Source organism: Gossypium hirsutum, chromosome D08 (genome assembly GCF_007990345.1).
Source record: "Gossypium hirsutum isolate 1008001.06 chromosome D08, Gossypium_hirsutum_v2.1, whole genome shotgun sequence".
Taxonomy (NCBI): Eukaryota; Viridiplantae; Streptophyta; class Magnoliopsida; order Malvales; family Malvaceae; genus Gossypium; species Gossypium hirsutum.
The window spans coordinates 5,409,997-5,431,574 of NC_053444.1; the positions used below are offsets into that span (position 1 = coordinate 5,409,997).

Here is a 21,578-nt window from a genome sequence, read left to right on the forward strand (position 1 = left end):
AAAATAAAGGAGTTTATACATGGATTCAATTTTCAATGACCTTATGAAACTTAAGTTACTCGAGTAACTTGGGGAGTAAAGACGCAAAACGAAGGGTTTACCAACCTAAACGATGAGTGACAACCATTGGTCGGCGGGGCCGGGGAGGTTGGTTGACGCAGGAAAGCAAGAGAGCGATGGCGATAACTAGCGCAAGCACAAGTCCCATCATATCCACGTTGAGCTCTATGCACAACTGCCCCATCTCTCTCCTTCTTCTTCTTCTTCTTCTTCTTCTTCTTCTTCTTCTTCTTCTTCTTCTTCTTCTTCTTCTTCTTCTTCCTCCTCCTTTCCCTCCCCTACTCCAGAAACAATGGCAATTATTAAAGTTTTCAGCATAGGCGGCTATTCTACTTTTTGGAGTCAAACACTAGATATATAAACGATATTGTGAATCATTTCCTATATTAAATTCCAATTTTAATTCATACACATGTTTTTAAAATAGAATTTTAATATTATTAATAATAATTTATTTAAATTTATAAAAAATTGTGTAAATATTAAAACTTTTAAAGTTTTATAATAGTGGATAGTGATTCAAGTGCTGCGGGATTTCTGAATAAATTTATTTTCAAATTGTGGCCATCGTTAATCATTTCAGAAAAATAAATAATTATATAAAATCAAAATTGGTGATGAGTGTGAATGACGTTGTAAGCTGTAAAATCTTGACTTTTTCTTCACAAAACGACAGGTCAATGACTAAGACGAAAGTAAGCAAATGAACCAACTCAAAGCGACTTTATTCTATACAAATAAATGTCAACATCCAAGTCGAGTCTCTAGATGTATTCATCTATTATTTATGTATACTGCTAGAGATGTTCCATGGGTCTGGTTCAAAAAAAAATTTCAGCCCACCTCTTAAGCCCGAGCCCAGCCCGGCTCGAAATATGGATCTAAAATTTTGTCCAGCCCGGCCTGAGAAAAAATCTTAAGTCCGGCTTGGCCCTTTTTTTAATAAATACCAAAAAATTATTTTAAAAATAAAAAATAAAAATATTTTAAAATTTAAAAATAAATAAAAGTATTTTAAAAATATTTTAAAATTAAAAAATAAAAATAAAAAAATATATATTTATTATATTCAGGTCGGGCCCAAGCCAAAAAAGTGGTGCCCGAGGCCCGACCCATTTTCTAGATAGGCCTCTTTTTTTGTTCAAACACATATTTCGGGACTATATTTTTACCCAAACCCTCCCATATTTCGCGCGGGCCGTTGGGCCGGGCCAGGCTGGGCCGCCCGGCCCATGGACACCTCTAATACTGGCATGGCATGCATACATTTTTATACGTCACATTTTGTTTAATTATGTGAAAGTTGTAGATTTAGTTTCTATATTTTAAATTTATCAATTTTAGTCTCAAATAGTAATAATTAAATTCATTTGGTTAAATTCTGCTATTAGAACTATACTATGCATAAAGTTAGTAGATTTAGTTCATGTTTTTTGGTTAAATCGATCTTTGTCTTTATATTATTTGAATTTCAAAGTTTCAATCTTATAGCAAACTATAACCATTCAATTCATTTATTGGATTTTCTTAGTAATATGTAGAAACAACAAACTAACATAACATTACACATGCGATAATATGTTTGCCGCATAATATTTTAGAAATAACAAAACTTAGCCTAATGAATTTAATAACTACCATTTGACCAAAAATAAACTTTCAAAATTCAAAGAGTATAAAAACTAAAAAAATCAAAGTATAAGGACTAGATTCATAATTTATGCATAGTACAAAGACTAACAGCATAATTTAACTTTTTATATGTCATCGTATAAATCAAGCCAAATTAATTAATTTTATGAAAAAAAGAAGAAGAAGGCAATCAGTCAATTACTATATCATGTTTAATAGTTTTATTTTTATTATTAGTAACATAATTTTTTTCTATAAAATTAGTGATGACATCAATCTTTATCACGTTTATATAATTTATTTGCTAAATTATATATATTTTAAGATAGGATAATACAACAAATACTATTACAAGTTTTATTATCGTTTCATATGCTTTTTTCCGTAATCTTATTATAGGGAGTAGAATATATTTTTACACGTGTTTGTTGTTAGAGTTTACTTTTTATCATTTAATTATTTAATTTTATTGTTTTTATCACCAATCATTAAATTAAATTATTGATAACTTTTAAAATTAACATAATAACCATTTTAACCCTCAACATCTATACATTATATCAATTTTATTTTGATTCTAAAATAATTTAACCCGATGTTGTATTTTCTTTTTACCATTTCACCTAAAAGCTAAAAAATATTAACTAAATTTAGTCAAAAATATATCAAATGAGAACACCCAAAAGTCCAAAATAAAAAAAAAATTAGATTAAGCCTCAACGTAAAAAAAAAAAATTCAAATTACACCATGTGTAAATGCCAAATACATGTTGTTGACACCATTTTTTGGATGAAAACGGGGTCGACTTGGATTTTGAAAATGAAAACGGGAGTCGCCACCAATCTTTTATTAAGGTGTGATTGGATCACCTTGAAAAGTAGTTGCTTTTAATAAACGAGTGGATTTTATTAAAACAACAATTTTGGTCTGCGAAATTTAGAAAACGGGTTCGGGAGTCGGTTACGTACGGGGAAGGATTAGCACCCCCGTAACGCCCAAAATTGGTACCTAGCCGATTACCTGATGTCTTAGTGTCGAACATTGAAAACTTTAAAGAAATTTAAAATACGATCCTTTTTTTTTTAAAAAATTCGAATGGCATGAGTTTAAATTCAATAGGATATTTGACAATTTGGTTAAACGAGAAATCGAAACCCAGTACCTTAGGGCACGTTCCTCGAATTTCCAAACGCAAAACATTGCCTTATTTTTGAAAAGTTTTCAAAAGGATATTTAGCTATTTGGTCGAACGAGAAATCGAAACCCAGTACCTTAGGGCACGTTCCTCGAATTTCCAAACGCAAAATATTGCCTTATTTGGAAACATTTCCCTTTTTTAAAATATGATATTCATGTGCATGGCGGAATAATAAACATGATTATGTAAATAAAAAAAATGAACAAAACGAATAATAAATAAATCATACATTCCATAGCAAATAAATAAATAAATAAATAAACTGAAGCATAAAAAATAGACATATAAATACATAGTAAATGATCATACAAAACAATAAAGGGAAAATAGATGAAAATTATAAAATATGAACATGTATATGTACATGTATATTTAAGGGAAATATGTATAGTATGTATATACATAAAATTATAAAAAAATGAAAAAATATATGTGAATTATAAGATATAAAAATATAAGTATTTACATGTATATGTATATAGATTATAAAATACAAAGATATGTAAAATATAAGTATGTACGTTAATTTATAAAAACAAGAAAAATATATGCATATATGCATTATAAAATATATATATATAAGTAAATATGTACACATATACGTATATACGTATATAACTATCATAAAATATAAAAAGTATGTATATAAATATATAAAAATATAAAAATATATACTCCTATATATATAAAAGCAATAATAATAATAATAAATGATAATACGCTAAAATAATGAAGAAAATAATAAAAGTGTTAAAAAGGGACTAGATCGAAGTAAAAGCCACAACACGGGGCAAAATCGAAAATAAAAAAACAAAAGGGACTAAATCGAGAGAAAAGTAAAATTTAAGAGCCAAATTTAAAAAGAAAAGCAAATTAGGGCCCAAATGCAACACGAGTAAAAATGGAGGGACCAAAATGGGAAATATTCCCGCTCACCAAAACACTGCGCTTCAGGTTGGACCAAATTGTAAATCAGAATAGATTTCAGGGCGAATTTAAAAAACCAAAAAAAACAGATTGCAAGATTATTTAAAAGCGGAAGGGCTAAAGATGCAATTAGCCCTTCCGTCGAAAACACGCGGATCCTCTAGGCGGGTCGGGTCGACGCGCGGGTCAGGCCATATCAAAACGGCGCCGTTTTATATCAGCATTTAAGCCCAAATTTTCTGAAAAAAATCCATTCAGCCCTTCTATTTTAAAAAATAAAATTTCAAAACTCTCTCCTCTCTCATCTTCTTCCCCAGAATCCGGCCACCGGTCCGGCCCGGCCTCCGACGTAGCACCGCCGCGTGCGGTGGCCGACGTCTCAAAATCAGATCTTTTTGATCCTAGTTCAAAGCTGAGTGCCTCTTAGGCACGGATCTGGGGCCGAATCTCGTGAAACAAAGGCCAAAGACCCGAACAAGGGCGAAACCGCTCGCCTTCCTCCACGTCCGGCGCGGTGCAGGTAAAAAAGGTAAAAAGCCTTCTCCTTTATTATTTTTCTTTATGTTTTCAAGTTAAAAATAAATAAATAAACTTGAAAGAAATAAAAACAGTAAGCAAAAGAAAAGATAAAACTGAGCAAAAAATGTTCAACCTTTTTCTTTCTGTTCTTTTTATAAAAATCGAGGCCCAACCCCCCCCTTTTACATTGAAAATGAATGGCTCTTTATAGCCGATTATACCAAGTCCTATTGTTGTTTTGTTACTGTTTGCTGCGTTTCTGTTTCTGTTGCTGCTTCCGTCATGTTTGCAGGTGTTCAAGGAGGTGATGGGAGCAGGTGGAGGAGAGATGGCTATGGGACGGCTGTGAACAGAGGGCAGGTGAGGCGGCCAGGAGCAGGTGCGGCACAACAGGGGGCTAGGGTTTCTGCCCTAGTCTGACTGGGTTTGGGGCCGGTTGGGCTTATTGGGCCGTTTGGGCTCTGCCAATTGGGCTGATTGGGTTAGGCTAGTGGGTTGTCTTGTAATGGGTTTGGGAAGGGTTCAGATTGGGCTTGTACAGCTGTCCCTCTTTGCTCGTTGTCGTGTAACGATAACAGAGCAAAGACTAAGAAAGCCCAATTTCGCCCGGTCTCGTCGAGTCTCGACTTCTTGGTGCTTTTCTTCTTCAGGTAGCTTCATTTCAATCCACTTTGTCTTGTTGCGTCGATCCTCTCCTCTGCAATTTCAAGAAGAGATATGACTTGTGGCTTCAATCCATTCTGTTGTAACTTCAGGGGGTAAGGTCCATCATTTGACCCGCTCCACTGCAACTTCAGGGAGATCGGACTCATATCTTCAACTTACCCCACTACAACTTCAGGGGGATAAGTTTCGTGACTCCAACCTGCTTTACTGCAACTTCAGAGAGACAAGGTTTGTGACTTCGCTTCCATCTATTCCACTACAACTTTAGGGGAATAAGATTAGACATGATAAGAATCACTATCTTCTGTCCGCTCCGCTACAACTTTAGGGAGACACGCCTTATTGTTTTCAGTCTGTTCCACTGCATCTTCAGGGAAATAAGACTTGATGCGATCTACTCTGCTGTAACCTCAGAGAGATAAGATCCTTTAATCCACTCCACTGTAACTTCGGGGAGATAGGATAGTGTCTTCGATCTGCTCCGCTGTAATCTCAGGGAGATAAGATCTCTTATTTTAATCCGCTCCACTGTAACTTCAGGGAGATAGGATAGTGTCTTCGATCTGCTCCGCTGTAATCTCAGGGAGATAAGATCTCTAATTCTTTGGTCTGTTCCACTGTAATCTCAGGGAGATAAGACCTGACGTGATCTTCTCTACTGTAACTTCAGAGAGATAAAATCCTTTAATCCGCTCCATTGTAATCTCAAGGAGATAGGATTACTATCCTTGATCTGCTCCGCTGTAATCTCAGGGAGATAAGATCTCTGGCTTTAGTTTGCCCCACTGTGACTTCAGGGGGACAATATCTGTAATTTCCAACCTATTCCCCTACAGGTCAGGGATATAGGACTTATGGTTTGAATCCGCTTCCTTACACTTGAAGATAAGATTTGCTGTCTTTGATCTGCTCCGCTACGGCTTAGGGAGACAAAATCTGTAACCTTTAACCAGCTCCAATGCAACCGATGGAGGCAAGGCTTTGTTTTTGATCTGCTTTGCTGTTAATGCAGGAAGGCAAGATCTGCTTCTTTAACTAGCTCCACTGCAATCGATGGATGCAAAGCTTTGTTTTCGATCTGCTTCGCTGTTAATGTAGGAAGGCAAGATCTTTTGTCTTCAACCAGCTCTATCACAACCGAAAGAGGCAAGGTTTGTGTCTTCGATCTGCTTCGCTGTCAATGCAGAAAAGCAAGATCTTTTGTCTTCAACCAGCTCCATCACAACCGAAAGAGGCAAGGTTTGTGTCTTCGATCTGCTTCGCTGTCAATGCAGAAAAGCAAGATCTTTTGTCTTCAACCAGCTCCATCACAACCGAAGGAGGCAAGGTTTGTGTCTTCGATCTGCTTCGCTGTCAATGCAGGAAGGCAAGATCTGTAACTTCATTGATCTGTCCCTTGGGGAACATGACCTGTATGTTCTATTTTATGAACCTAATTGTGCCTAGTGATTAGGATGACATAATCAGAATGAATCAAATGCTCCTAACTAGATATGTATGAATGACATTTGAGTGAATGCAAAATGTCATGAAAATGATTCCTTAATGCTTAGGTTAACATCACGTAAAAACTTATTAAGGTTTTATCACTGACGTACTACAACGCCTTTTTGCTCGTCTGGTATATCCAAAGAAACACTTAATCTGGTTGCCCCCCACTGTAAACCTTAAAGTTTAATCTATTAGGGCACAAAATTTGTACCATCATTCTCCCTCTACAATCCAAGGGTAGAAAGGTATGGCTTTTCTCAATCTTCTCCTATCGCAATTCAATGATATTGAATGTGAAACTCTTTGGTCATTTACCTCATTCCCAAGGTGTCATACCAAATGCTCATGCACAATTGCAAAATTTTCTTCTCCCAGAAGACCTTTTCCTTTTGCCTGGTAAATATCGCTTGTTGGCTCATTGAAGCTTTGCCACCAACACGACATCTTGTCATTTTGCTCAATCAATATTTGGACAACAAAATCTGAAAAGATAGCCTTTAACTTAAACTATTCCCTCTTAGATATTTCACCCTTTAAACTTGGTGCGTTCTAAACGATAGTCCTGTTTCAGGTTCCTATATTATTTAGAAACTTTTCAGAGTAATATGCAAAACTTCCTTTATGAAAGTATTATTAGTCCATTAATCATTATTCTAATGCAACATGTTTGCAAAAAAAAATATAATGATGGATGAAATAGAATTGATTTGAGAGCAAGCTCGAAACGAATGAATTATCAAGGGTAGCAAGAATAAAAGAGGAATTGATTGGAACACGTATCTTGAAAAAGAATGAAGTATACCAAGAACAACAACAGATTCAATATATAAATAGTATGAAGGTTAGGTGCCCCAGATATCGCAGCTTGAACTTCTCTGTACAAACTTTCTGAAGACTTTCCTGAGTTTGACATGTGTTTAGGAGATCTACAATGCTCTGTCGATGCCCCCAAGATGTCGCCTATCCTTTCCTGTTGATTCAGGCATGGCAAGATCAACACATGCCTCAACATGAACAAAACTTGAGCAGCTTATATCACCTCATGCCCCATTTTGATCAGTATTTGAGCCGCCCTTTTCGGGTTTTCAGCTCAGATCCCCTTTGGCCTAAGGCGCCCTTTGCGGGTTTTCCCCTTAACCTCTCCATTTTTACTCTTTTCATTTTCCATTTTCATTCTTCATCTTTTTTCTTTTTTTTTTTTTAACTTCATTGTCTTACAATACAGTGACAAACTGTGATGTCTGATTTTGAACCGATTACAGCCCTCAACTATCATGTTGTCATTCCAGTTCAATACATTTTCCCATACCATCGTCTCTGGATTTCTATATTGGCATATGATGACATTGACGCATGCTGTAGCCTTTATCCATTTGATGAAGTAATTAATGATCTCAATAGTGAAGCAATGCCCATTAGAAGTCTTCGATAATGGTGATGTCCATGCCCCATTTTGCTCAAAATTTGAGTCACCCTTTTTGGGTTTTCAACTCAAAACCACTTTTGGTCACAAAACGCCCCTTTTGGTTTTTCGCCTTGGCCTCTTCTTTTCTTTTCTTTACTTTTCATATTTCTATTTTGACTTTGATTGATTTCTCTTTTCTTTTTATTTTTTATTTTGATTTTGATTTTGTTTTTTTTCTTTTCCCTTGTTTTTTGAATCGGATCTAAACTCTTGGGATTAGGCAAGTCCTTGTTATCCCCTTCAAAGGATCTTCTCTGATATCGAATTTCCTTTATAGAGCCTTTTAGGGCAAAACTACAACTGGAAACTTTTGATCTTCTTCTTCCATCGGGATAAAATCCAGCAACATCTTGAAGGAATAGAAACTCGACTTCAAACGGGCAAAGCTATGCTGAATTGACGAGAACGGTATTGCCCCGGCAAAGAATTGCATCGTTCGCACTGTAAATTTCTGACATCGTGCTGTTGTGCAAGTTTTATTATAAGAATCGAGGCATACCCTGGTATGATCATACAAAGACATCTTTGAATTTTTCGTCACTGTAGGCAGGTCAATTCTAGTCTTCATCAAGCTCACAATTTCTAATGATTCACTGAGAGGTAGGATCTGTTTATCCTTTTGTTCTACCATCCTCAACAAGTTTGGAGATAAGCTACGATCTGTGTCATCTTCAAAGTCGTGAGATCCCTCTAAACACATATCTCGCTCAAAAGGAGGTTCTAAGTCTGTAGCAGTGTCATTCATGTCGTTGATATCCAGGGACCTATTGTAGGTACAAAATAATATATAAAGAATGTATGAATTTAAGAATAATTATCTGCACAGTATGATTATGAATGAACGAAAGAATGATTTGGATGGAAGAGTAAAAGAATGATCAATGAAAAAATATTAGTTCAAAAGATCGCAAAGATGCATTCCATTAAAATAATGACGTTCAGACATAAGCCCTTTTCACAAAAGACTTCTTGTTGCTCTAGGCTGAAAGCAACAAGTGTGTTTTGAATATTACTCTGAGTAAGCTCTAAATACTACAAAGGTTTCTTTAGAACACTCCCAGGTTTATAAGGGCGAACATCTAATAAGATCCCTTTTCAATTATGCCTTCATATATGGTATTGATGTGAAAACTTCCCAACACTTTCTCATAATTTGCGTTCACCACATTGTTAATCATGATTGGGTGGCGAATTTTCTGCATTAGATGAGTCACCAAACTTGACGACACCCATGTTGATGAGCTTTTCAACCAGTTTCTTGAAGGCTATGCAGTTCTCTATGGAATGCCCCGTATTTCCCGCATGATATTCGCAATGTGCATTCGCATCGTGCCATTTGGGGTACGGTGGCTGTGGAGGTTTCGTGTAGAGAGGGGCGACAATACGTGCGTTGAATAGGCTTTGATACAACTCCTTATATGCCATCGGAATTGGCGTGAATTGAAGGTTCTCAGTGCCTTGCTTCACATACGATTCTTGTCTAGATGAAACTTGCTGACTAGTAATCACCTTTCTTGGCTGTGTAATCGATTTGTTGTAGGTGTTCACATTGCTCACCTCGTTTTCCTTCTTCTTTAAGTCTGACCTCCTATTATTTTCTCCAGCATCAATCTTTCCACTTCTCACGGCACTTTCAATCATTTCACCGCTCATGACTATGTCTGAAAAACTCTTCGAAGCACTTCCTAACATGTGGGTGATGAACGGGGCCTTCAATGTGTTGATGAAGAGCATCGTCATTTCTTTCTCTAGGAGTGGCGGCTGAACTTGGATAGCGACCTCCCTCCACCTTTGTGCGTATTGCCTAAAACTTTCATTAGGCTTTTTCTCCATATTTTGAAGGGTAATTCTGTCAAGGACCATATCAGCTACATGACTGTATTGTTTCATAAAGGCTTGTGCTAAATCCCTCCAAGAACTAATCTGGATACGCGTCAATTGATTGTACCACTTAGACGCTCCCCTGTGAGGCTATCTTGAAAGCAGTGTATGAGCAGTTGGTCGTTGTTGACGTATCCGGCCATACGCCTACAGAACATAGTAATATGAGCTTCTGGGCAGCTGGTCCCATTATATTTCTCGAATTCCGGCATCTTAAATTTGTAAGGAAGCACCAAATCCGGAACTAAACTCAGATCTTTCGCATCTATTCCACGATAGCCGTCGATACTTTCTATCGCCCTAAACTTCTCTTCAATCCATTTCCATTTCTCCTCAAACTGCTTTGGTAACTCCTCCTTCATCTTGTCTTTCTCCGCTACTTCATCGAAGTCCGGGACAACCAGATTATCGTCAGGACTAGAACCAGATCTGACCTGAAGGTTCTTCGGTATTGAAGCGTCACCTTGAAAGTGTTGAGGCCTAATTGAAACAGAAGATCTTCGTGGATGTGGTTCAATCTGAATTTGCGCTTGCGGAGGCGTGTATCCTGGAGAAAAAAGTGGCTCATCATTGTTTCCTTCTTCATCGCAAACCACAGGATTTTTCCCTTTATCCACTCCCTTGGTTATTAATTGCGTCAATTTAGTCATTAGTTCATCCTGAGACTCCTTCATCTTTTGTGCCATGTCTTTCTGGATCTTTTCCATATGTTCTTTCATTTGCACCTGTAACTGGTCTTGCATCTCTTTTTGCGTTTGCTCTAGTTTCTCTAATCTTTGATCCATTTCTTTGACTTTGCGACGAGTACCGTAAGGATGTTTGGTTGATTGGTTTTCCAGATTAGCTGAAATAATTTTACATAATTAGGGTCACTTCGTGAAAATCTAATGCATATGATGCAATGTAATGCAAATGCATGAAATGAATGCCTAAAGAGACGTTGATTCTGATTCAATTACATTTAGGAAACTTTTCTAGAAAGCAAATTCCCTTACATAAAACGGATACATGTACGACCTCACCCTCATATTCCAAGAAACAACATCGATTTTTTTTTCTTCATCCGCATGTTTGAGGTAATCTCACCAATAGATGCCATTGCTAGCTCATTTTCTTGATCTTGGTCGCGATCCATCATCTGCCCATCTTCATAAGGCTTGTCAGCTTGTTGAAGGCTTTTGGACAATCGTCTCGAATCCCCAGGCCACCAAGCAAGGTCACGAACTCTTCCATTGCCATTCTTGTGTTTCTCAGAATATGTTTGGGAAGTCGTATTGTTTTCCACTTTATCAAGGAATTCGTATTCCATGACAAGCTTTCTAATTTAGTAATTGGATTTGAATCCATATCTCTTTCCTAAAATGCAAATGCAATGCAATCATAATCAAAACACAACAAGAAGGGTTAGTACAAAACATAAGCAAGCACAGAAAACAAAAAGTACCTAATCAGGTAGATACTAGGGGTTTGGAGTGGCTCTACCTAGGTTAAGTTCCTAAGTCTACTATATGAGGGTTGGTTCTAAAGTAAGGGTACCCGAACCAGCAGATTCCTCGATCCTCACCCATTATAGGCTCATACGGACTGAGTTCAGTTCAGGGGAATACATTTCCCTATGGCCATGCGGAGATGAAAATCTCACGAAGACATAGGTACGGATGTATCCCGAAAGCGATTCACTATCCCATGCGGAGGTGAAAACCTCACGAAGGCGTAGCTTCTCACTCCCACTTAAAAGGGTATGACCAACGGTCATGCAATGCAATGTGCAAAAATAAATCTGAACTTAAACACAGTAATTATGAATCACAATGACGAAGATCATAATAAAGATAAATAAAAATACAATGAAAGGATCGTATATTTAAACTAGGTTTTTAATTTTTGACAAAAAGACAAAAAGTAATCAACTCATGGCTTGACTCTCGTGTTTGTCCCCAGCGGAGTCGCCAAGCTGTTGACACCATTTTTTGGATGAAAACGGGGTCGACTTGGATTTTGAAAATGAAAACGGGAGTCGCCACCAATCTTTTATTAAGGTGTGATTGGATCACCTTGAAAAGTAGTTGCTTTTAATAAACGAGTGGATTTTATTAAAACAACAATTTTGGTCTGCGAAATTTAGAAAACGGGTTCGGGAGTCGGTTACGTACGGGGAAGGATTAGCACCCCCGTAACGCCCAAAATTGGTACCTAGCCGATTACCTGATGTCTTAGTGTCGAACATTGAAAACTTTAAAGAAATTTAAAATACGATCCTTTTTTTTTTAAAAAATTCGAATGGCATGAGTTTAAATTCAATAGGATATTTGACAATTTGGTTAAACGAGAAATCGAAACCCAGTACCTTAGGGCACGTTCCTCGAATTTCCAAACGCAAAACATTGCCTTATTTTTGAAAAGTTTTCAAAAGGATATTTAGCTATTTGGTCGAACGAGAAATCGAAACCCAGTACCTTAGGGCACGTTCCTCGAATTTTCAAACGCAAAATATTGCCTTATTTGGAAACATTTCCCTTTTTTAAAATATGATATTCATGTGCATGGCGGAATAATAAACATGATTATGTAAATAAAAAAATGAACAAAACGAATAATAAATAAATCATACATTCCATAGCAAATAAATAAATAAATAAATAAACTGAAGCATAAAAAATAGACATATAAATACATAGTAAATGATCATACAAAACAATAAAGGGAAAATAGATGAAAATGATAAAATATGAACATGTATATGTACATGTATATTTAAGGGAAATATGTATAGTATGTATATACATAAAATTATAAAAAAATGAAAAAATATATGTGAATTATAAGATATAAAAATATAAGTATTTACATGTATATGTATATAGATTATAAAATACAAAGATATGTAAAATATAAGTATGTACGTTAATTTATAAAAACAAGAAAAATATATGCATATATGCATTATAAAATATATATATATATAAGTAAATATGTACACATATACGTATATACGTATATAACTATCATAAAATATAAAAAGTATGTATATAAATATATAAAAATATAAAAATATATACTCCTATATATATAAAAGCAATAATAATAATAATAAATGATAATACGCTAAAATAATGAAGAAAATAATAAAAGTGTTAAAAAGGGACTAGATCGAAGTAAAAGCCACAACACGGGGCAAAATCGAAAATAAAAAAACAAAAGGGACTAAATCGAGAGAAAAGTAAAATTTAAGAGCCAAATTTAAAAAGAAAAGCAAATTAGGGCCCAAATGCAACACGAGTAAAAATGGAGGGACCAAAATGGGAAATATTCCCGCTCACCAAAACACTGCGCTTCAGGTTGGACCAAATTGTAAATCAGAATAGATTTCAGGGCGAATTTAAAAAACCAAAAAAAAAACAGATTGCAAGATTATTTAAAAGCGGAAGGGCTAAAGATGCAATTAGCCCTTCCGTCGAAAACACGCGGATCCTCTAGGCGGGTCGGGTCGACACGCGGGTCAGGCCATATCAAAACGGCGCCGTTTTATATCAGCATTTAAGCCCAAATTTTCTGAAAAAAATCCATTCAACCCTTCTATTTTAAAAAATAAAATTTCAAAACTCTCTCCTCTCTCATCTTCTTCCCCAGAATCCGGCCACCGGTCCGGCCCGGCCTCCGGCGTAGCACCGCCGCGTGCGGTGGCCGACGTCTCAAAATCAGATCTTTTTGATCCTAGTTCAAAGCTGAGTGCCTCTTAGGCACGGATCTGGGGCCGAATCTCGTGAAACAAAGGCCAAAGACCCGAACAAGGGCGAAACCGCTCGCCTTCCTCCACGTCCGGCGCGGTGCAGGTAAAAAAGGTAAAAAGCCTTCTCCTTTATTATTTTTCTTTATGTTTTCAAGTTAAAAATAAATAAATAAACTTGAAAGAAATAAAAATAGTAAGCAAAAGAAAAGATAAAACTGAGCAAAAAATGTTCAACCTTTTTCTTTCTGTTCTTTTTATAAAAATCGAGGCCCAACCCCCCCTTTTACATTGAAAATGAATGGCTCTTGATAGCCGATTATACCAAGTCCTATTGTTGTTTTGTTACTGTTTGCTGCGTTTCTGTTTCTGTTGCTGCTTCCGTCATGTTTGCAGGTGTTCAAGGAGGTGATGGGAGCAGGTGGAGGAGAGATGGCTATGGGACGGCTGTGAACAGAGGGCAGGTGAGGCGGCCAGGAGCAGGTGCGGCACAACAGGGGGCTAGGGTTTCTGCCCTAGTCTGACTGGGTTTGGGGCCGGTTGGGCTTATTGGGCCGTTTGGGCTCTGCCAATTGGGCTGATTGGGTTAGGCTAGTGGGTTGTCTTGTAATGGGTTTGGGAAGGGTTCAGATTGGGCTTGTACACATGTATATCCTCAAGGCATGGGAATATCTAAGGTGAAAGCCTCGAATCTTTTAATGTCCTAAGTCTTTGAGGATTCGGAGTCCAACCATGCACAATTGCGATGCACGGATCTTTGATTTCTAACATGTATGTCATAAATGAGTTTTATCCAATTATTTTCCGTTAATCATCTATTATGTTTTATACTGATTCAATTCTACGTTGGAATTGCTTGAGCATATATTTTTACTAGAGTGCGTACTCTCAATCCTCGTATATCCTCCATATTATGTTCCCACTCCAACCAGATTTGCAACTATATTCATCTACATAAGATTGATCTGGCAACACTGAGAAACATATGGAGCATGTACCTGGTACATCTGTTCTTGAGATCGAATGAACCGCCATAGTTTGACCACTTCAGATGAGATCTATGGAGAAAGCCTCAAAGCCAAATCTTCATCCTTCGTCCAAACAAAAGGAGGCATGTCAAACCTTGGCCCAGCCACAGATCGGTAGATATAGAGCTTATCGACTGTGCAGTTTTCGGGTCTTGAATCAGGAGGTCCCCTCTCATCTATAACTTCAACATTCAGCCTGGGCATCTTCTGACTTAGCAGCTTACAAGCTTCGAAACTCACGGAGCAGGAAGACATCCAAAGGGATTGCATTGTCTCCAGCTTTGCAGCATTGGTCAAAAGAGCCTTGTCTCCGAAGGGGCAGTCCCTAATTTCTAGTTTCCGTAGGCTTTCACACCCTGAAAGCACGTGATGGAGTCCCAAATCACTATCTCCTGCAAAAGCCACGGATAGCATTTCCAGCTTTTTTGCATATTTTCCAATATATTCAAACACGCAATCTGTGAGGAGACCAGAGAGGGAAAGCCGTATGAGAGCCTTGCAATGCTCAACAATGGCTCCGAAGCCAACATCAAATGGCTCTCCGGTCAGGTAATCAGCTGTATTTGGCTCAATTATACAAAGACGAAACCGGTTCAAGTTTGGACGGTTCTGAGCAATTGTGACTAGAGCTGCATTAGACATTCTGCGGCAGAAGTACAAAACTGATTGTAACTTAGGACAACCCAAAGAAACAGCAACAAGGCCCTGTTCTGTCAAGGATGCATTTGGTTCTGCATCAAACGGGTCTGATGGAAAAACCCGTAATTCCTGCAGGTCCTTGCAATTAGATGCAAGTGCTTCAAGGCCACTGTCTTCAATATAATCAAGTACCTGAAACCATAATTGACAATTTAAAAGAGAAGGGAGATTCAGTTCAGTTATTAGAACATTTTATGCAACGATTGGCATAGTTTAAAGGTGATCAGTAAACCACTTAATGTTCAAAATATGCGCTCAATTGTTTTAAAACAGTTATGAACTGAAGATACCATAACAAGCTTACCAATAGGCGCTGCAAACTCGGACAGTGGCTTACAAGCTTGATGAGATCAGGGCTTAGTATAGTTGCGTAACTCAAGTTCAGTGACGTTAATCTAGAGCAGACAGAGTAAATAGCTGGAAGGTAATCCGGAACCACATCCCAAAACCCAGACAAACTCCTTAGTTCCTTGCAATTAGAAAAAGCTCCAGCCAAGTTTGAGAAGACATCTGAACGTAGCTCAGCCGAATAGGTGCAAGCGCTGAATTCAACCAGCTGCGGTGCAAGTCGTAATATGTTGGCAGTCTTATCAAGGGGAACAGCGCGGTTGAGTTTAAGGGACCTGAGGTTCGGACATCTACTGACCAGGCGCTCCAAAGCCGAGAAACTAACTTCACCAGATCCTAAACAGGAAATGTTAAGAGACACCATGGATGTGTATGTCTCAGGAAAATGGCTGAGCCAATGCACACTCGAATCATCCACTTCACTTTCTCGCAAGTCCAGCTCTCTCAGGTTCCTACATTGCCAAGCAGAAAATCAACATATTGTATACTTTTACTAGATTAAATCCAAGAGTTAAAACATAAGAAATCAAGAAAATCAATGGTGGCTAATGAACAAAATTAGAAGATGACCATTGTCATTGAAATTGAAAATGATTAATCAGATCTGATAAAAGCAAACAGTGAACCTTAAAAATATACAAGTAAACAGTTCTTTCAATCAACTTCATTACTAGGTAACGTTATAATTACTCCATTAAGAAAAGTGCAGCTAAAAACAAGACAAATTGAAGTAAAATTCCAACTGAAAGTTGAAACGAAAAGGTGTTTATGAAGCTTACTTGCAACTAGCAGCAATGGCAGCAAGTCCATCAGTTGAAAACCCTTCACAAGAAGCAAGCACCAATACTTTGAAATCCTTAAATGACTTAGCAATAAGCTCCAAGCTTTCATCCGTGACGACCATCCGTTTAAGCCGAATCTCGTCGAGCCAAGGGTAAGCGCCAGCCATCTCCGTAATCCACGGCAAAACGTAACCGCCCCAGCCGTCCGGTACCAAATTGAAGTCAGTGAAGTGCGGTTTCCCTTTCAACTCAATGGATCTAACTTGCGGGAACCGTCTGATCACCATCTCAGGGCTCACAGCATAACAGTTCCCGACGAATATCTTCCTCCGACACCACCGCTCGATCTCGTACCACGATTTACACACTGCCGATACCACGTTCCGATCCTTTTCCGATTGTATGAACGAGAATACATGCTCCAGCACCTCATCTGAGAGCGAAGACGCTAATCTCTTCGGCATTAATTACCCCCCAAAAAAAAATGAAAACTTCTGACAGAAAAGATGAAAATTTTCTCTCAAATTTCCTCCTTTTGACGGATACTACAGTTTCGTTAAGATTTTAAGTTCGTTTTCAGAAATGAGACGCCATTAAAGGAGATTAAGCTTAAGCTGACGAGACAACAGTGAAGAAGAAGAAGAAAGGATAAGGATTTTTATTTTCGTGTTGGGAAGAAGGGTTAGATTTTAACCATGGTTAATTAAGTAATTCTCTTGTTTTTGTGGGGATATTGATAGGCGTTTAGGGTAGTGACACGTGGTTGGGAAGAGATGTGGGCGCGTACGATGGACGGTGAAACGGAGCCGCACGGATTTTTGTATTTTGTCTAAGGGCTAGTTTGGATGGGCGGTGTGTTTACCTCCGGTGAGATTAAAAATAGCGGTGGCGGTGAGATTAGTTACTGTAGTGGTGAAATTGGATACTGTAGCGGTGAGATTAGAAACAATGGTGGAGTGTGTGTTTGGATTCAAACGTAACTGTAGTGGTGAGGTGAGAATAAAAAATGACTATTAAGGACATTGGATTAGAATTGATATATAATATAAGTTATTTAAATTATTTTACTTTTTTAAATTATTAAAATATGTAAATTTATAAATTCATTTAATAAAATATTAAAATGTATCTTCTAATATTTTAATGAATTATATAATTAATTTAAATTATTTATTAGATAAAATGATAGTTATTTTTATTTAATTTTTTCCAAAATAAAAATATGATTAAACTCGTCCATTTCAACTCATTCTTCTTCATGTTTTTTTCTTCTCTGAATACCCATTCCTGCCTTCATATTTTTTCCAGTTTGTGAAACTAATGCCTAATAATTTAAGCCAAAATTGGGGAAAAAATATAGACCAAGTAATAACTTCACTGCTAGATTAAATTCATTCTCTTCTTCAATGTAATTTCTGAAACTAGAATCTGTATATTCTTTTAACTTCCTTGAGAATCCCCATATCTTCTTTTCAGCTTTTTCATCTCACTTTCTTTAAACACAACCATTTAAAGTCACCTAACACCTTTTCAATTTGCTCTTATTTTTATTTTAGATTCAAAATAACAGCCGACCACCATGGATGTAAGTTGTGTTTCTCTTCTTGTTTGAATCTCTTCTTTAAAGCTAAATCTAAGGTGGGATTTTTCTTGTTTTGCCTGTTTAACTAGGATTATAATTGCAAGAGAAGTGGGCAGATTCCAACATTTGGAGACTGGGATCATGCAAATGAATTGCCCATAACTCAGTACTTTGAATCTGCTCGTGAAGCTGGTTTGATTCGTTTCAGCTCTTCATCAGCAAAACCCAAACCTTATCTTACTGTTGATTTGAAAACCAAACATCCTCGTAATCATGTTCCTGTTAGAAAGGTTAGCTAGCTCTTCTTCTTCTTCTAAGAATCTTGCTGAATTTGAGATAAGAGAATGAATGGGGGTTGGTATAATATTTAGGGTATTATTGTCTTCTAAAAATATCTACTACCCTACTGGAGCTTTTACCACTAGTCAACTTATGGCTGTCCAGTGCAGTTGAAACTTCTCACTGTGCTGGAAGCCAACACATCCAAAGGCTGTCCACAGTCCAGTCCAATGCAGTGAGATTGATAATAAAGGGGAAAAAATTCAACGCACTGGTGTGCGTTGGTATCCAAAGGAGCCCTAAATAGTGTACTTTTTCTTTTTTATATGTCACATATATATTTTATTTCTTTTTTAAAATAGTTCAAATATTAAGTATTGGCCTAATGGTCAAGAGTGTTTATAATTTAAGAAAAAAAGAACAATAATAATCTCTCACTAATTTTTAAATAAGAGAATAATACATTTCAGTATACTCGATCAATATATATTTTATAAACAAATTATTAAATTTTAAAACCCTAAACATATTTTCCACTTAAATAGTATAGTTTAATTTATACATAAGATTGATTTTATTTTAAATAATGGTTTATTCAAGTAAAAATTAAGGTTTAGGGTTTATTTAAGTTTAAGATAAATTTAATCAATTTCTTTTCTTTAAATAAGTTTTTAATCTAAATAATCACCCATAATTTATTGTTTATATAATTAAAAAACAATGAGAGAGTTGAGTTGTCGAACACGTAAAGGTTATTATTTAAATTTCAATGCAGAAAAAAGACGGTGATTAAGATTAAACATTGATGATTAGTTTAATAATAGTAACAAATGATAATTAAGCCCCACGGATGGTTTCCCCGGGAATCTCTCGTCCCCCTCGAGTGGGACGGCTTAGACTTTGCTACACATTCTGAATTTTTTTTAGATTTTGATTATTAAAAGACGAGAATAAATTATTATCTTCATATTATTAAAATTTAAGATCGGTAGAGTATTTTATACGTTTTCGGTCCTATCATTAACCTTCTAATAAATGTAGATAGTATAAATATATATTTGTTATTTGTGACATTTTTCGCCCACTTCGATTGTTGGGTCCAAATTTTAGGATGTTATATTTATTGTCAGAGTAATTATCGTCAATTATATAGTAATTAAACTATTTAATCATGCATTCATTTCATAAACACATTCATGATATACAAACTTTTTCGAGTCTCAATCGAGTCTATAAAACTATTTTTAAATGACGTATTTAATGAGTGAATCTATATAAATATTGATGGAATGGGTGGATCTACATGTTAACTTATATATTATTCTATAATTCATAGTTAAATAATAAATTTATATTTTGCTTTTTTTCTTACAATACCGAAAATTATTATAATCCCTCCTCGACCTATAAATAGGAGGATAATGCATTTTAATGTATTTGAATTTACGTCCTCCTACATTAATAATAATGCTCATACCAATCGAGTTAAGACTCAATCGACTATATTATTATTATTTTTAAATAATAATTTTAAAGGAGTTGGTGTATGCTAAGATGATTTAAAATCCATGTCTAGTCAAATAAAAAATATATTTTATTTTTTTATAATTAAAAATAAGATTTAAATATATATTTTAAGATTAATATTAATTTGTAAGTAATGAAATATAAAAAATAATTATAGCAAATTTTATTTTTATCTTATTTAATAAAAACTAAATTATTTATTGTTAATTAATTAAAAAAATTTAAAAAAAAAGAGAAGAAAATAATTCTAGTTTACATAATAATGATACTTTTCCATACAATTTGTCTACGAAATTGAGAGGAAGGTGGCATTGGTTCTTACATTAAAGATTTCACCACTGATTTAGCTTTGACTTCTCTGCATTTCCACAACTAAATGATTCTAAAATTACTACCAAATCTTCAATTCTGACTTTAATTATTTGGTGCTATCTTTCAATTCTAACCATTCCAATAGTTTGAAGGCTTTTAATTTAGCCTCTTTTTTCCTCCCTTTAGAAGATAATTAATGAATAAAAGATATTCAAGATTTTTAAATTATCATATCTCATAACCAAATCCACATTAGTAATATGTTAAAGTCTAAAGGTTTTTTTTTTCAATAATTGAGGGAGGAGAATTGGGTTGCTCGGGATCGAACCTAAACTTTTATGCCTACAATACAATACTATTGCTACTAGGCCAAGAAATTATTGGCTAAGGCGTAAAGGGTTTAAAACTACATTTGTGTTATACCTACGTACATATAATTTTAAAAATTACCCATATAATATTGTTATCCAAATACATGGAGGACGCCATCAATAAGTAATGGGAAAAAGTAGAAGTGGACTTCTTTCTCATGTATTTGGATTAAATTCAAAAAGAGGGTTTTACCTGAATGCCATCCTGGTCTAATCAGGATTGTCGAAACCGTCTTTTTGAAAACAAAAATTTTGTTGTCGACTTTTAAAAATAAAACTGGAGTCGCCACCGATCCTTTATTAAGGTGTGACCGGCCCACCTTAAAAATTATTTTGGTCTGCGAATTTTGAAAATAGGTTCGGGAGTCAGTTACGCACGAGGAAGGGTTAGCACCCTCGTAACGCCCAAAATCGGTACCAAATTGATCATTTAATGTCTTAGTGTCGAAGATTAAAAAGATTTTAAAATCAACTTGAATGATGAAATTTGCAAAAGGATAACAAGTTGTTCAAGTCATGTAAAGAAATCGAGTCCCAATACGTTAGGGTACAATTCCTCATAATCCCCGAACTTTGAATATCACTTTTTATTTTATACGAAAAATCTTCATTTCGAGAAAGTAACATGCCACACCCAATACGTTAGGGCACGACAAGTTAAGTTCCCAAAAATGATTTTTACACTCATGCATTTTGAATAAAGAATATCCTCGGTTATTTAAGATTAGCAAAGAAAATCCAAACCCAGTACGTTAGGGCTCAATTTCCCTCGAAAACCTCAAACCTCGAATATCGCTTTTATTCAAAAAAAACCTTGAAGCAAGAAAATAACTTTGATGTATGGTTAAAACCAAAACATATTTTCAAAAAGAGTATGCTTAAAAGGTAATGTACAATATGATACAAATACTTTAACTTACAGCATATATAAATATATATTTACAAAATAAAAAAATGTATAAGTATATGTATTGGTAAATCATGCAAATGCGTATATATATATTAAAATGTAAAAATGTATATGTTTACAAAAGTTAGGAAATAAAAACAAAAACATATATACAAGTATTTATAAAAGTTTAG

The 21,578-nt window shown here is 35.7% G+C and overlaps 1 protein-coding gene across 1 annotated transcript; it reads right to left on the reverse strand.

Annotated features, from left to right (window-relative positions):
- Positions 1–14,453: 14,453 nt before the first annotated feature.
- On the reverse strand, positions 14,454–17,101 carry LOC107953203 (protein TRANSPORT INHIBITOR RESPONSE 1). The gene is made up of 3 exons (XM_016888440.2): positions 16,422–17,101; positions 15,599–16,094; positions 14,454–15,426 (listed from the first exon to the last, which is right to left on the reverse strand). Exons 1-3 carry the CDS (start codon positions 16,886–16,888, stop codon positions 14,626–14,628), a joined length of 1,764 nt encoding a protein of 587 aa, XP_016743929.1. The 5' UTR covers positions 16,889–17,101; the 3' UTR covers positions 14,454–14,625.
- Positions 17,102–21,578: the final 4,477 nt, after the last annotated feature.

What these genes read in the sequence shown, in the direction of transcription:
- LOC107953203 (XM_016888440.2), bottom strand. Translation starts at nt 16,888, where the DNA reads ATGCCGAAGAGATTAGCGTCTTCGCTCTCAGATGAGGTGCTGGAGCAT. An exon ending in GCCATTGCTGCTAGTTGCAA is followed by an intron (nt 16,095 to 16,421) that starts GTAAGCTTCATA and finishes TTGGCAATGTAG; the next exon opens with GAACCTGAGAGAGCTGGACT. An exon ending in CGAGTTTGCAGCGCCTATTG is followed by an intron (nt 15,427 to 15,598) that starts GTAAGCTTGTTA and finishes TTATGGTTTCAG; the next exon opens with GTACTTGATTATATTGAAGA.